Genomic DNA, 14,862 nt, shown 5'->3' with positions numbered 1-14,862 from the left:
GCAGAGGCCTGGCGTGAGTGGAGGTTGTGCTAGTCTGAGTGAACACAGTCATGGGTAAAGATAACAAGAGGACACACTGACTGATCTCGGCATCAGATGAAGCAGGAACTTGGGGTCCAGGCGAGCGATAAGCTTTCCCAACCCCGGAATACCTGGTGAGATGTGAAGATATACACTAGGGATGGTGTTTGAGACTGTTCCATTTTAGTCTTAAAGAACAGGGTACTACCCTTGACATTCTGTGTTACTGTTAATTATTATTATTATTATCATTATTATTAGCAGTGGAAGTACCGTTAATAGTGTTAGTCATAGTAGTAATAATAGTAAAAATAGAGAACACGAAATTAATCCAAACACCTCAGACCCACAAAAACTGTTAATTTGCACGAGGTGAGAGAAGTGATATCTGGCAGAACTTTTAGGTCTTCATTTTCCAGATCTTGTAGATGCCCTGAATGTAAGAGTTGGGTGATTTTTATAAATATGGCTTCCAGGGTCCTTTGCTGACCCACTGAAGGGGAACCTCCAGGGAATGGAGCCACAAGTTTGCAGGTCAACACGTACCCCAGGTGAGTCTAATGATCATCCATCAGACGGGGTGCTCAGACACTAGAGGTAAAGAGATTTACCCAGGGCTTCCCTGGTGGCGCAGTGGTTGGGAGTCCGCCTGCCGATGCAGGGGACGTGGGTTCGTGCCCCGGTCCGGGAAGATCCCACATGCCGCGGAGCGGCTGGGCCCGTGAGCCATGGCCGCTGAGCCTGCGCGTCCGGAGCCTGTGCTCCGCAACGGGAGAGGCCACAACAGTGAGAGGCCCACATACTGCAAAAAAAAAAAAAAAAGATTTACCCAAAGTGATAAGTGGGGTCTGGGCCAGGGCTGCCTCACTGCCCAGCTCCAGGGGGTGCCACTCACACTGTATCCTACAGGAAGAATGGTGGACCTGAGTATGTACCAAGCCAGCCCCGATCAAGGGCACTACCAGGGTGCAGATCCATAGCCGTTCCTGACCCACCAGAAACAACCTGTGTCCCACTGGATCCACCTCCACGGTGGGGAAGCCAATGATTCAAAGTGTTTATCCCTCCACTCACGGGATGTTTCACTTGTCTCACTGTCCCTTTCGGATAGGGTTTCTCTCGACAGATGCACACTGATATTTTGTCACATCGTTCTTTGCTGTCCTGTGCATGGTAGGATGTTGTGCAGCATCCCCGGCCTCTACCGCTAGGTGTCAGCAGCAAACCCTCTCCTCACCCCCCCACCAAGCCCCCCACTGTCGTGATAATCAAAAATGTCCTCCAGACACTGACAAATGTCCCCTAGGAACAAAATTGCCCTCCGTTAAGAACCACTGCTTTAGGAAGGAGGCAGAGTTTAGGGTTTTTTATTCAGAGGTGTGACTCACAATTTGGCCACTTGGTCATTAGCATCAGTCGCTGTCACGTATCAGGCAGCTACCATGTTCTAGGCACCATATTAGTAACGGACAATTAAACGTACGTTAGTTATCTTTTCTGATACTAACTCTCTGAAGATAGAATGATTCCTAATTTATGGAATTTGGAGACAAAGTGTAAGTAATTTTCACAAAGTTACTGAATGTTGGGAGGCAAAATTTAAGCCAAGATCCTTCAGAGTTTAAACCTAGAGAAACTTTTCCCAATGACTCTTGCTATTTCTTGACCAATCCGTTATCCAGGTTTCCTTCAGGTGCCGTCTTCCTAAATTTGCCTACACATAAGAACTACCTGGGATTATTAACAAAAAGGAAGAAAACCCCAGATTCCCCAGCCCAGCCAAGCACTAGTGAGCCAGCATTTCTGGAGGGGCGTGGATCTTTCACAAGTGTCCCAGGTGATTCTGATCTTCAGGGAGGCTTGGAAAACCTTATGTGATAGAAATTTCCTTCTTTAACTGCTGGAAAATAGGGCACTCTGCTTTCCACAGATACCCTCATGAAGCTGAGAGATCAAATGTAATGTGACCTAAATGAGCACTTAAAAAACTGCAAAGCACTGAATGACGACAAGCTTTTAATGGTGTTACCTGTAGAAATATTCACTAATGCCAGGTTATTTCATAGAAATGCTTGGCGCAATTAAAGTCACCTATCAAGGGACTTCCCTTGTAGCGCACTGCTTAAGAATCCACCTTCCAATGCAAGGGACACGGGTTCGATCTCTGGGCCGGGAAGATCCCATATGCCGTGGAGCAACTAAGCCCATGCGCCACCACTACTGAGCCTGCGCTCTAGAGCCCGTGCTCTGCAACAAGAGAAGCCACCGCAATGAGAAGCCCGTGCACAGCAACGAAGAGTAGCCCCGCTCACCGCAGCTAAAGAAAAGCCCGCATGCAGCAATGAAGACCTACCTAACGCAGCCAAAAATAAATAAAAGTAAAATAAATAATTTTTTTTTTAATGACCTATCATGAGCTTCCCAAAGCCTGAAGCTTGATGGATTTTTCCTGGGGCAGCTTTTCATTCCCTTGGTGTCTCCTTTGCAGATAGTGAATGAGACAGAAAAGTCTGGGGGCCGTGGGTCAGTGGAAAAGCAGAGCTGCAAGCCCTCTACCAATGCGGTTACTTTCTCTGTATGCTTGACGAAATGCCCAATATATCAGGAAAAGGGAGAAACCACGTGCGCCTCTCCTAATCGTGAGTCACAAACAGGTAGCAGGCAGAGACGCATAAAATAAACCTGTTGGCAATTTCTCCAGACCATCAGGTGGCTCCATGGACCACTGGGGGTGGTTAGGCTCTGAGTCAGCCTCCCATGGGCTCCCTGTTAAGTCAGCTTGTGTCCCTGAAATCATCTTCCACTCCATAGCCACCAAATAACCTATCACTTTACTCAAAGTTCCGTTCGTGGGAATAACACTCAGCTTATCTAAGTTTCATTTTCTAAAACCCTTCACCCTCCCTTCCTCCCATTCCCAGGGAACACATCAGAAATTGAGCTGGAAGATCCATGTTCACATCAGCTTTCAAACTGACCCCTACTGTTCCAGGCTGGTGGACACATAAACCTCACTCTGGGATTTATTATAGAAATCTACCTGGGATGCTGCTCTGTGAGTGACTCAGAATTCACTCTGTAAGTGCTTTTCAATCCTGGTTCCACATTAGGACGGTCTGGGGAGTTCTAAAGAAAATATGCTGATACCTGGGCCTCCCCCTAGACATGCTGTTTCACTGATCTGGGATGGGGCCCGGGTGAGCCTGTCTGCAGCCGGGAGTGAGAAGCAGTGTACCCAGTGAATACCTGTGGAAGACATTTCTTTCAGCTGTAAGGGAAGTGTTCTTTCTTCTGAGGAACTGGCGTGCTTTATCCTCATGAATGATGTGAATCTTGTAAATGGTTTCTTTTCATTGTTATTTAGGTTTCCCGGAAACTCAGACCCAATTTATGATCTAATGCTGGGAACGGGGAGGCCTATTCAGCCTGCATGACCGTACACTAACGTTTGCCCTGTTTGACTCAATCTACACTAGCTTGACTTCCTGCCTCTGGTTTTATTCTGCAGCCTTCATTTTTTAAAAGCAAATTGGTTATATTTATGTGATTTTAGACTTCTGAAATATTTTGTAAATGAGGTAAGGAAAATAAAAACATGAATAAACAACTACATCAGTGCTGACATTGTGCTAAGTTCCATTTTCCTCATCTATAAAAATTGAAAAACATCAATTTCAGGATGTCATTGTGAGGACAAAGTGAGAGAACTTAGCAAACTGAAGTGCGCTAGAGTGTGTGAGAAAGGTGTGTGTGTGTGTGTGTGTGTGTGTGTGTGTGTACAGTAGCTAATATGTCATCTTTGGGAGAGAAGCACTTTAAGGTCACGCATTACATTGTCCTTGACCCAGAGCATGTGAATGTTCAAGGAGTAAACAACCCAATCAGTCAGCTCGGGGCAGAGATGTCAACACAGCAGCTTGTGTGACTGGAAGTATCTTTTGACAAATGAATAGCTTTCAGATATTTCAAATTAATGTCCTTGGTTGGTTCAGCTAAAGGGCAACAAATCCAATTCATCAGGAGTCTGGAGAAGAGGATGAAAGTGACAACCAAGGCTGCCTGCCTTGGGGCAAATACACACACCTAAGACTCAGGACGTGAGGGTAGCACTAAACCCAACGATCGGCAACTTGACCTCAATTAATTTCCCTCTGCAACGTAAGATTAGCACGGCCAGGCCCAAGCCTGCCGGAAAAGGTGATTTAAAAGCCCTTGAGACCTAGCGTCATCCTTAGTAACGGTCCAACAATAGCAATGTTGTTACAACACAAGCAGGTCCCAAGGCAGAAGTGGGTGCTGAAGGACTAAAGTAGGAAAAGTGTCTGTCAGTCTACTGTGCATTTTCACTTTCTTTCTTTTAGCCTATTGCAGTGTCTGCCTTTAGACACCCACAACATTTGATAACCGTTGCTGAGCACATCCACCAACATTTTCTCTGTGTTCCGTTTAGGGGGTGGCAGAGATCAACGAGCTAAATGAATCGTTATCTTTGCCCCTTTGCAGCCTTGACAAAAGGGCATCAAGAGAAGTCCACGTTCTGCTTAGGGCTGTGGAATCTCTGAAAGTTTGGAGGGCTTCAAGCCCACCTCCTGTACTTTCCTAAGAGTTGTTTTCCAACAGTGTATAAGCTAGAGCAGCATAGGCAGAGTGTTTGATAACATTTCTCCTCCACAATACATGAATACCATGCTTTCTTTTGTGTGACCTGATCTCTATTCATCACAAAGAACAATGATCAAAAACATAAGAGCTATTCAGACATGCAACGTTATATGCTATTTAAATATGGCCGTTTAAATATCTGAATATGCCTTGGGATTGGGTATATGAATGAGGAGTCTGAAAAAAGGTCCACGACCTTTGACCCAGTATTCTAAGAATTCTTCCAATGGAGATATTCAGAAATGCGACAAACCCTTATGTACAAAGAGTCCCGCTGCTGTTATTTACAACTTCAGAAAATAAAAGCATATAACTTAATTGTCCAACAGCAGATAGGCAGTTAAGTAAACTTCACTAGAGCCACAAAATGAAAAATTATGTTGCAATTGAAATTATATTAGTAAAGAGTTTTTTTAAATGGGTAATGCTTACAATCCAATGTTATGAGAACAAACCATAATACAAAATTAAATATATTGTACTGTATGGCCTCAACTGTGTAAAAACACATAGCAAAAGACCATTGGGAAGTAAAGAACTGACACTGAATGGGGTATTACAAGTGATTTTAATTTTATTATACTTCTCTATATTTTTCAACATAAGTTCTGTTTTTGGCTCTCAGGAAAAAAAAAAAGGAATTGAAAAAAAAGTGTTTCAATGCATGGCCGCTTGGGAGGAACATCCCAGGCTCTTTAGTCAGTAATAACCCAGTGGAGTTACTGCAGAGGAACAACATACAGAGGTGGTCCAGATAAGGGGGTGGTACTTGTGTAATATGCACCATCACCACTAGGGGTGCCTCTTAGTGGCTGGTTTGAAGGCTGGACGCCATTCACTATATTAAACCATGTATGTATGCTCACAAATAGGGGTAATGACTAGTCCCTCGTCAGACTCCCTATGTTTGTAGCTGGAGAGAAAGAAAATATTGCCAGGTAGCCCTTTCTACCTGAGGGAGAAGGAAAAGGAAAAAATGTTTGGAATTCAAAAACTAGCATCGTAGGAATGTAAAACCGTATCGTGGTACCCAGAAGAAAACTGAACATATGGAAGCCAGCCTAATTCCTGGAACACTGACATTTCTTATGCCTCCAAGGAGCTTCTGATAGCCCATCCACTCATCCCTCAAAAAAGATTATATGAGACGCGATACACTGTGTATATCTTCAGTGTGCAGGCAAAAGCACTTGGTACCTGGATATTGCTTGGCATTTGGAAGAGTACAAAAGAGACAGATGGCTGAGTGAGTCTGGACAGCCTCCCATCTGGGACAGAACATTGACAACAATGAAAAACATTAAAGTGAAGAAAAACAGCCTTTTCATTTTTCAAATTTCAACAGAGAGGTTAACTCATTGTTTTTATTTGGTAATCAGAAGAACATACAAGTACTTATTCATTACTAGATGCTGGCGGAAAATTATACATTGAGGGACTGTCTGCCTCATCTGTGCAAAAAAGATTTACAATAAACACATAATTTATTGAGAGCAGTTTAGCATATTCTGTTTTACATGAATCCCTATGATTTATTTTTGCATTTAGAGATGTGAGGCTATGGCATTTGAATAGTTTCTTTTAGTACAGACCAGCATCACAGGGAACAAAACACTTTTCTTAAAATGGATGGTCATTCTCTTGCAAATTGCAACCTGCATTTTATCTGCTAAAAACATATTTCACATCATGGAAGTACATTCTATCACTGCCATAAAATACAAAGTCCCTTTTATCATCTTCCCTTTTGGAAGAGCTTTCTCAGAACATATCTAGAAATACCTTCCTTATTCCTGAAAAGAACTATTTATTCGGCATGATTTGGATTGAGGTTTGGGGTTTTAATTCTGCTTGCCTCCCTCTTTTGAGTCCTGTTAAACATTCTTGATTTTAATCCAGACATCTCCCCGAAATCCAGCTGAACAGCAGCAAGATCTCAGGCTGAGGAGATGAGCTGAGTTGGTGGCCAGTGCCCTAGTAAGGAAAGGTCTAGAGGCCCACGGTGAGGGCTTAACATCCTAAGGAGAAAAACCCTGTACAAAAATTGTGCCGTAGACTGAGAAGAGATAATAAGAGCATTATGTTAGGCTCAAAGTGAGTCACCTTACTTTGGGTAATGGATATCCCATGAGGATTTCCTTTTTCCTGCTTCCTTTCCCCAAACTATTTCCTCCTCCCCATCTATTCATACCCCATCCCTGGCCCACAACCTTTCCTCATGTGGATCACACTGGAACAAGATAATTTTGTTCTTTCCATTATTTTGTGTTTCCATGTGCTAAAAAGATGCTGCAAGCAGAATGGCTTGCCTGGACAGAGGCAAAAGAAGGAATTTGCAAAAGGTATAAAAATGAGCGAAGAAAATAAGGAGAGAGAAAAAGTATGAAAAAGCGAGAGAATGCTGAGATTAGGTGGAGGGAGGAATCTGGCTGTACAGCGGGCACCAGAGTTGATAAAAACCTAACCGAGCTCTACAAATGAAAATAGCAAATATTTAAAAAATTTTTTACAGCATATAAAATTTTATAAAAATATCATCAAAGCAAGAAAAAAGGAAAATTTATACAGTTCTATCTCTAGAATCAGTTACTGGACAATACCTATGGCTGTAGATTTTTACTATAAATCTATGCTTATTGGTGTGCGACTATATTCTGTGCCATCACACATATATCCACTCAAAGCAAGGACACTAGTACACAAATACCTACCCCAAGACAGATCACCACAGAGAAGCAAAAACTGTACAAGGGTATGCCTCCAGGGCAATCTATTGAAAAGCCATTTCACAGCCATTGGGTTTTAATGGGCTTTATTTTAAATGAGTTCTCCTGCACTGTAACCTCACAGAGAAATGCTTCTGTTGTCCAAAAGCCAGCTTCCATGAAGATACGTGGGTGAGGTTCAGCAAACATGACTGAAGCTGACCAAAGCTGACAGCCTCCAAGATGGCAATGACTGGCCTACTACAGCAAGCATTAAGCCCCAGAAATGGTGAGATCTCCCCAATGGAGGCTAAGTGTGCTCTGAGTGAGGTGAAGGGCCCACACACCACCCCTTGGTTCAGTGGATGGCTATCTAGGCTGGGTTCAAGTTCATTTAGTGAAGCCAGCCATTGTCAGTGTCAATCCATTTCTGCTTGAGAACAGAAGCCAGAATAAATGTCAATTCATTTCAAATATGTCTGCCAATATTTTAAAGAAAAAAATGGATGAGGTGGAGGGGCATTAGTTAAAATAATCAGGACTTAATAACGTTGAAATCGACTTTCCTGAACTTTTCAGTCCAGGTCTCCCACTGCACCCCACTCTTGTTCAATGTAAAAACAAGATATTCTTTTGATGAAACAATTGTTGTTTATTGCAGATTTCCTGGAGGAGCATCCAGGCTTTTGCAAATGTCCAATGAAAACATCCAGAGGACTTCTTCCCATTTTCTAAACTTCCCTGGACCCAAATTCACTTATCAGATGAACCCTGTCTAATGTCCTACAGGCTGTTACCATTCTAATTCTGCCATCATCTCTGTGCCCACCAGTGTGTTTGATGAGAGGAAACCTTAACAACGGACATCTGGTCTTGGCAGATAATGTGTCTCTTGGTTCTCAGAGGGATATTTTATACAAATATTGTGCTGTTCATTACAATTTTTTCAAGTTCATTTTCTAAATGATAACGAGGCCTTTAATCATGGATCACTATCAATGAATTACAAATACTACTTTCCACTTATTCACAAAGAGCCAATATAACATCATTATTGCAACGCTATCTCTTTAATATCCAACTTTGCTGTGGTTCAGTACTATACCGACCATAATGTTGGCAGAGCACTGATTCCCCAGGCTGCACATATAGATGCTTTTACTCGCTTCAAGAAAGTCTATTTTGGATTTTAAATGTTACAACTTGGATTATAAATCAATCCACTGGTAATCGTGTCATCATTCCTTTTGGAAGTGAATTTTCATATAAATCCTGTTTTGGTTTGTTTCTGTTTTTTTTCATTTGTTTGTTTTTCTTAAACCCAAAAACCATAGAGAAGTTTTATTTTCATAAACTTGGCACTGCTAATTTCCCCCATACTACTTGCAATTTCCTGTCCCTTATAATAAGCTATCTGTGTCACTAGGGTATGTCTGCACATACTTAGAAGATAAGCCTTTAGCAATACACTTGACATACAGAAGACGTTGAGTGCGTTTTCAGGTAAACTTGAACTTTGCACTCACAGGTGGCTAGTGGAATTCAGCTGGACGGTTCTGCATGTGTTTCCTGAACGCTGACTGTATGCCAGGCCCTGTGGTGGGCCAGTGGTGCAAATCCTGTTGGGATGTGTGGGAATCTTGCAATAAGAATGAAGTTTATTTCCTAAAATCCCCTTTATGGGGGACATAATGCTACATACATAGGTTTTAATCTCAGAATCTTCTCTATCTCGTTATGAGAAAAAGATTTTGTGCCTTTTTTCTTTTGTTTTCCTCCTTATTCCATTGGGAATGTTATGAAGTCATTTCTACCATGTAAGTCTCTGCTGAAAGGTTAAGAATAGAAGAAAACATATTACATATTCTTCCTATCTATCTAAAGACAATTGATCCATGACAGAAGTGACATTAAAAGACCAGCAACCTTACTCCTAAAATATGGATTACAAAATTGGTCTCCATCTTTTTATTTGCTGTCTCACATCTTGTGATAATAATGCTCTTTACTTTCTATTTTTCATATTTACTAGAGGCATCACTTCAGGTGGAAAATATAATATAATGGCTTTAATTCTGCAAATGAAATGAACAGATGCACTAGATTGTTCTTTGGCTCTCAGATGTCTAGATATCATTTTATTGTTTAAGTATATCAGGTCCTAAATGGGATACTGTCAGATGTCTTCGATGCTTTTTAAAAGCTCCAGGAATGAAATGGACATAGGAAGAAAATCCATTTGAATTTAATGGGTTAGAAATGAGTCTCTTGCCTGCTGCCATAAACAACTAGGGCTCATAACCTAAGAAAGGTGGGCGTGAATAAAAGCTGGAACAAAGACCCGCCTATGGTTCGGTCATTATGGCAGCAAAACATACTGCATCAACAAAACTTGGCTGTAGAGCTAGTTGGTGACATGGGGGCCCAAACTCAAGGGCTAACTCCATTTGTCACTTTCTACTCAGGGACATGTAGAACTGGTGGTTTGTCAATGGTGGGAATATCCCTAGTACTTTCCCCACATACCAGTTAATTCTTAACTCAGGTGTGTAAGCCTTTGCTTTTTAAGTGACAGTGGAACACAGAGTAAGGTGTCACAATCCGTGCAATGGAAGAATGTGTCTTCCACTTCACTGCTCAACTTGGAGGAAGCTGTTTCAAGAGAATGGAAAGACCACAGCAAGTGAGCTAGAGCTCTGGAAATACTGTTCTTCCAGTCAATACTGTTGTCTTACCAGCTCCAGTATCAATTTATAGCACAGTAATACATTGTTTTTTATTTAAAAAAATAGATAATTTTGCTTTTTTACTCAGTGTCCCTTCAAAACACTTTCTAAGGATTTAAAAATAAGAGTTACATGATGCTTTTGTTTTTCCACGCTGAGAGTTCCAAGCAGAGTGCTATCCTGAATAAAATTCTCTTCCCATCTTTTTCCAGCTAAATTAATGACTTAAAGCAAATGTAAAACATTTCCATCTTTATTGGTGCTAGAAAAAACGGCTATATTCCTATTTCTTTTTCAAATATTGTTTAGTCTTGATTGAGTATAAAAGGGAAGCTGCACCTTTCTAGTTTGATTGGTTGCAAAGCTCTACATAGAAAAATACAGAATTGAAGTGAGGTCAAAAGTTCAGGTTCCAAGGTCAAGAACTGACATGCACTGGTTGTATTTCACTTCTATTTAAAACCACCTCAAAGAGCATAGTTTGCAAATCGATGGCCCATGCATTGAATGCAGTTAGTTCATAGGGATGTTTTCTTTGGCCAGCACTGTGTTTGTAAGTTTCTGAATTAGTTGCCAATATTAAAAAATTTGGAGCGGGTTTACATAAAATCTTAGGTATCTAGGACCCTCATTCCCACATAGCACTGATCCCGTAGCTGCCAGCCACTGCCCCCTTGGGGCAGTGCATGCCCTCCCCACTTCCCCCCTACTGCTCCTCACTGGCTCTCTGATACCCAGGCCCACGATGAATTACCATTTATCGCAATCATTCTGATATTACAGCTTGCTGTACTCATTTACTTGAGCTGCTGAGCTCCTGTTTTGAATTTGTGACCACATGACTTACTGTGGTCACTGTTAGGAAAACAGGAGAAGCAACAGAAAAATCTGTTATTACCAAGCAAAATGGAAATCTGATCTAAGAACCCTGCTCAAATATCAGTACACGACTGTGCATTCCACACCACAGAGTTCTCCAGATCTTTCTGTTGGGGAATATTTCAGTGAGACAAAAGGCCTGGTAGACGACATACACAGTCTCCTTTCTGTCTAAAGAAATACCAACATGTTGCCTTAGTACTGAGAGGAGTTTTTAAATGTTTGCTTTTGTGTTTTCCACGTGGAAATTAAATCTGCAACGAGGAATACAGTTAAGCCTACCGTCCAGCTCTCTCTCTCTTCCTATTTGTATTCCTCTTCCATCACCAGCCTATTCATGTGATTTACCCTTAGGAAGGACTCAAAGATTCCTCTGTGAACCACAATTCCATTTTAAGAATCAGTTTCATTCAAATCACACCACTTAGATCCACAAAATTCCTTGACTTGCACTCCGCTGGATCCCATTCTTGACTTGGTTTTAGGGGGCTGTATTTTTTGTCTCTTTCCCTGTGACATCCACTATTCTTATTTTTGATTCGTGCCTGGCATTTCTAAAGGCTCATTAAAATGAAAAAGAAATTATTGGACATATCTTCCTGATACTAATTCCCTTAGCACTTCCCTGAATAGAAAGAAGAACAATTAGGTCAAACCATAAATATTCAAAAGAAGAGGACCAGCCAGTGGTAAAAATTTCAGTAACCATTTAGTCATGGATGCTACTCAGTGAAAACACTGGGTATCCCACCTGAACGATATGGTCACGAGCTGAAACATTCAGGTTTGTATTAATGAATGCACAGGTAAATTAAGCATCAAATAAAGAAGAGGAAAATCTCCTTTCTTATAAAACAGAAAGTATTTCATATTATATAAATGGAAAGAAAAGCATGGGAACAATTTCTAAGTCTGAAAGAAAACTGGAGAGAAAGAACATTCCTGACTCAGGAAAGGAACAACCAGAGACTGAAATCATCATCTTAGCTGCGATGAAGGCCAGCTTGGCTGCATCCACCATCAGCAACCAGTGCAAAAATAACAACACATAAAGAAATACAGTGGCAATTCCTGTGTGTGTGTGGCTTTCTCAGGCCTCTCTCGGCGTTTCCAGGATGTCCGTTCCCATCAGGCCAGACAGGTGCCTTGAAAGCCAGGGCATTAGCAAAGGATTTTGAGGAAGTCCCTTCATGTGTTGTTTCTGTTTGTGCAAAAATCGGAAGTTGTGTTGTTTGCTTGGGCTGGGGGGATTCCCCCAGAGTTCTAAGACCTCAAACCAGCTCCAAGAAAGTCATCTCCTGGGAGGAGATGGCATGAGAGAAGGCCAAGTGCAGGGGTGGGGCTTGTTTCTGAAAGTTGTACACCTTCCCCAGATACAGGTCTTTGTGGAAGGAGAAGAGAATGAAGAAGCTCAGCTAAAATGATGCAAGACATTGGCAGCCTCTCTTATTGTCTATGAGGTGTGTTTTACTCTTCTGAATCTGAAAAAAAGAAAAAGAAAAAGAAAAGTGTCAATGCTGCCTTTCCCCCCCCGCTTCTCAACCCTCCAGGTCTGAGAAGAAAATCTGAGGGACAAAAAAAAGAGGGATCAATTACACATTTCAATGCTAGTCACTGCTGTCTCCTTTGTAACACAATCCTTCTATTCATAAAGGGGAAATCTCAGTGGAGAATTTTAAACACTGGTTACATTGGAAGCCTTAATAGTTGCTTTAAACTAAAGCATCAAATATTTGGTTCATGCAGTATGGGTTTTACGACGTCTTATTTTGCAATCAGGATGACAGTGACTGCCAGATCTGATCTGGTCAATTTGCCTCTGGGGTCAGTGGGATTGGATTCATCTAATCCCAATCATTTCCATACCAAAGCAACGTTCCTCTATCAGGATTCATAGCTATCTGCAGGAAGATGTTCTGCCCCAGACTATAGACTCCTCGAAGGCAGGGAAAATATCTTATCTTTATAACTCTTTTTGCATGTAGTGCAATGCCTGACACACAGCATATGCTTAACAAATGCTTCCCCAAAAGATTCAAGGCAAGATGCGCCCCAGCTGAAATCACTGTGCGAATGGATAAGTCACCTGAAGTCTCTACGGGGCCTGGAGTGAGGTGGTGGAGGACCAAGATTGAAACAGGACTCATGAATGGAAATAAACCACCTTGGATTTTCTTTTCACCTGGCTTATTCGATAACATGTAACCTCAACAGACTTGCACAGGATTTTTAAAAAGCAAACAAACATAAATTATTATGATTACGGTTGCTTCCCCTAAGTGCTGTGTGCTCTCCAAGTCAGCATGCCTCAGAGTGAGAGAGGATTCCCTCCTACGCAAGGTTCCAGAGGGACAGGAGACTTTAAAAAGAATAACATCATCATCTCCAGAAATGTTAGGAGTCATTAGAGGACAAGGAAAATTTCCATTCAACTTTAAAGACTAACACTCTCCTAAATAAGACTTGGTCGAAATTAGGTACAAACCAGTTGGGAGACAGGAGAGCCCTTTCCGATCTATTGTAATTACGGTCAATTCTCAAATTTTCAGGGGCCACTGACCCAGACCTCCTGCGGTTCCTCTTTCTTCATTCTGGTCTTGTGAGTGTTTACTCTCCATTAGCACCTTCACCCATTTGGGAGAAATAACAGAAAAAAGAAAAACTTCTGGCCAATCACTTTACTCTGATTCTAGTAGGATCGGTGAGGGAAGTTGCCAGTTGCCTCATTGGAACTTGCCAGGGAGGGAAAGAGGTGAAACAAAAGCTGAAATCATGGATTAGAAATTTTCCATTGTTTCTGATTGTCTCTATGTAGTTTGGGCCACAAGGGAATTGCAAGACAGGGCCTCTTAGTGCTCTGGCCCTGTCATTATCAATTTGGGGTCATAGGTAATGAGACTCCTCTTAGATGGTCATTATAGTATTAATCACTTTAAGAGATGTCCCCAGGTCCTCACATATAAAACCCAATATATTGTTATGATGATATAAGGTTAATCTTTTATTAAATGATAGATTGGTCGGAAGGATGTGAGGACGGATAGCTGGAGATGGCTGACAAGGACCACTGTTACACCCAATGAGCTCCAATTTGCCAAGAAGGAAAGTGACACACCTCCTGTGTCATACAGCCTGGGTTAGCAGAGGCCCGCTGTCCAGACTGTTGTGTCCCAGAGGTGGAAGAGGTACATCCAGGGTGTGTGAATGGAACCCAAAGGCCTCTGAGAGGAGATCTTCCTCCCTTGCTAGTCATTGCTTATGGGTGAGACGGTGGAGTGGCCGGCTATGGGTCTCTACCCGCCCCTCCTCTGCCTTCTGGTCAAGGGACAGAGGAAAGGAGTTGGTCAAGGAGTGGCAAAAAGGGGTAAATAAAGGCAGCCTGTATGTTTAAGCTGTGCCTGTGTTCACTGTCATTAAATACGACCACCATAAAAGAACAAGAGGCAGATACTCTGCAGCTGGGTCTGTGACCTGAGTGACTGTTCCCAGCCTTCCCAAACACATGCTTTCTCTAAAAAACTTCCTCTTAGGGCACTCACCCCTATGGTGGCTAGTATCATATCTATCTGCAGGAAGATATTCTACCTCAGACCGCAGACTCCTTGAGGGCAGGGAAAATATCTTATTTATCTTGATAACTCCTCTTGAATGTAGTACAATACCTGACACACAGCATATGCGCAACAAATCATTAGTTTTTCATTGAAAGGAAGTGAATTGAATAAGCATGAAGTGGATGGGACAGATAAAGGTGTAATGATGAATAGGAAGTCTCTCTCCAACCTTTTTCTAATCCTGACTTTCATAGTGTGACGTAAAAAGGAAATCATAATTACATTGATTTTATAATTTATTCAACAGCAAATTAT

At 41.9% G+C, this 14,862-nt stretch overlaps 1 protein-coding gene across 4 annotated transcripts in view; it reads right to left on the bottom strand.

Moving 5' to 3' along the window:
- PDE1C (phosphodiesterase 1C) overlaps nt 1–14,862 on the bottom strand; it is a 351,587-nt gene that overhangs the window by 20,569 nt on the left and 316,156 nt on the right. Inside the window, exon 17 of one of the 4 annotated variants that reach the window (XM_060156874.1) lies at nt 11,945–12,474. The exons of the other annotated variants lie outside the window; for them this stretch is intronic. Within the exon in view, the coding sequence (XP_060012857.1) occupies nt 12,461–12,474 (14 nt within the window). The 3' untranslated portion in view covers nt 11,945–12,460. Of the gene's footprint in view, nt 1–11,944; nt 12,475–14,862 lie in introns of those variants that run through there. 4 annotated transcript variants of the gene reach the window in all.

Source organism: Lagenorhynchus albirostris, chromosome 8 (genome assembly GCF_949774975.1).
Source record: "Lagenorhynchus albirostris chromosome 8, mLagAlb1.1, whole genome shotgun sequence".
NCBI lineage: Eukaryota > Metazoa > Chordata > Mammalia > Artiodactyla > Delphinidae > Lagenorhynchus > Lagenorhynchus albirostris.
The sequence above is the reverse complement of the archived record's forward strand: the minus strand, read 5'-3'. Positions and strand labels throughout refer to the sequence as shown.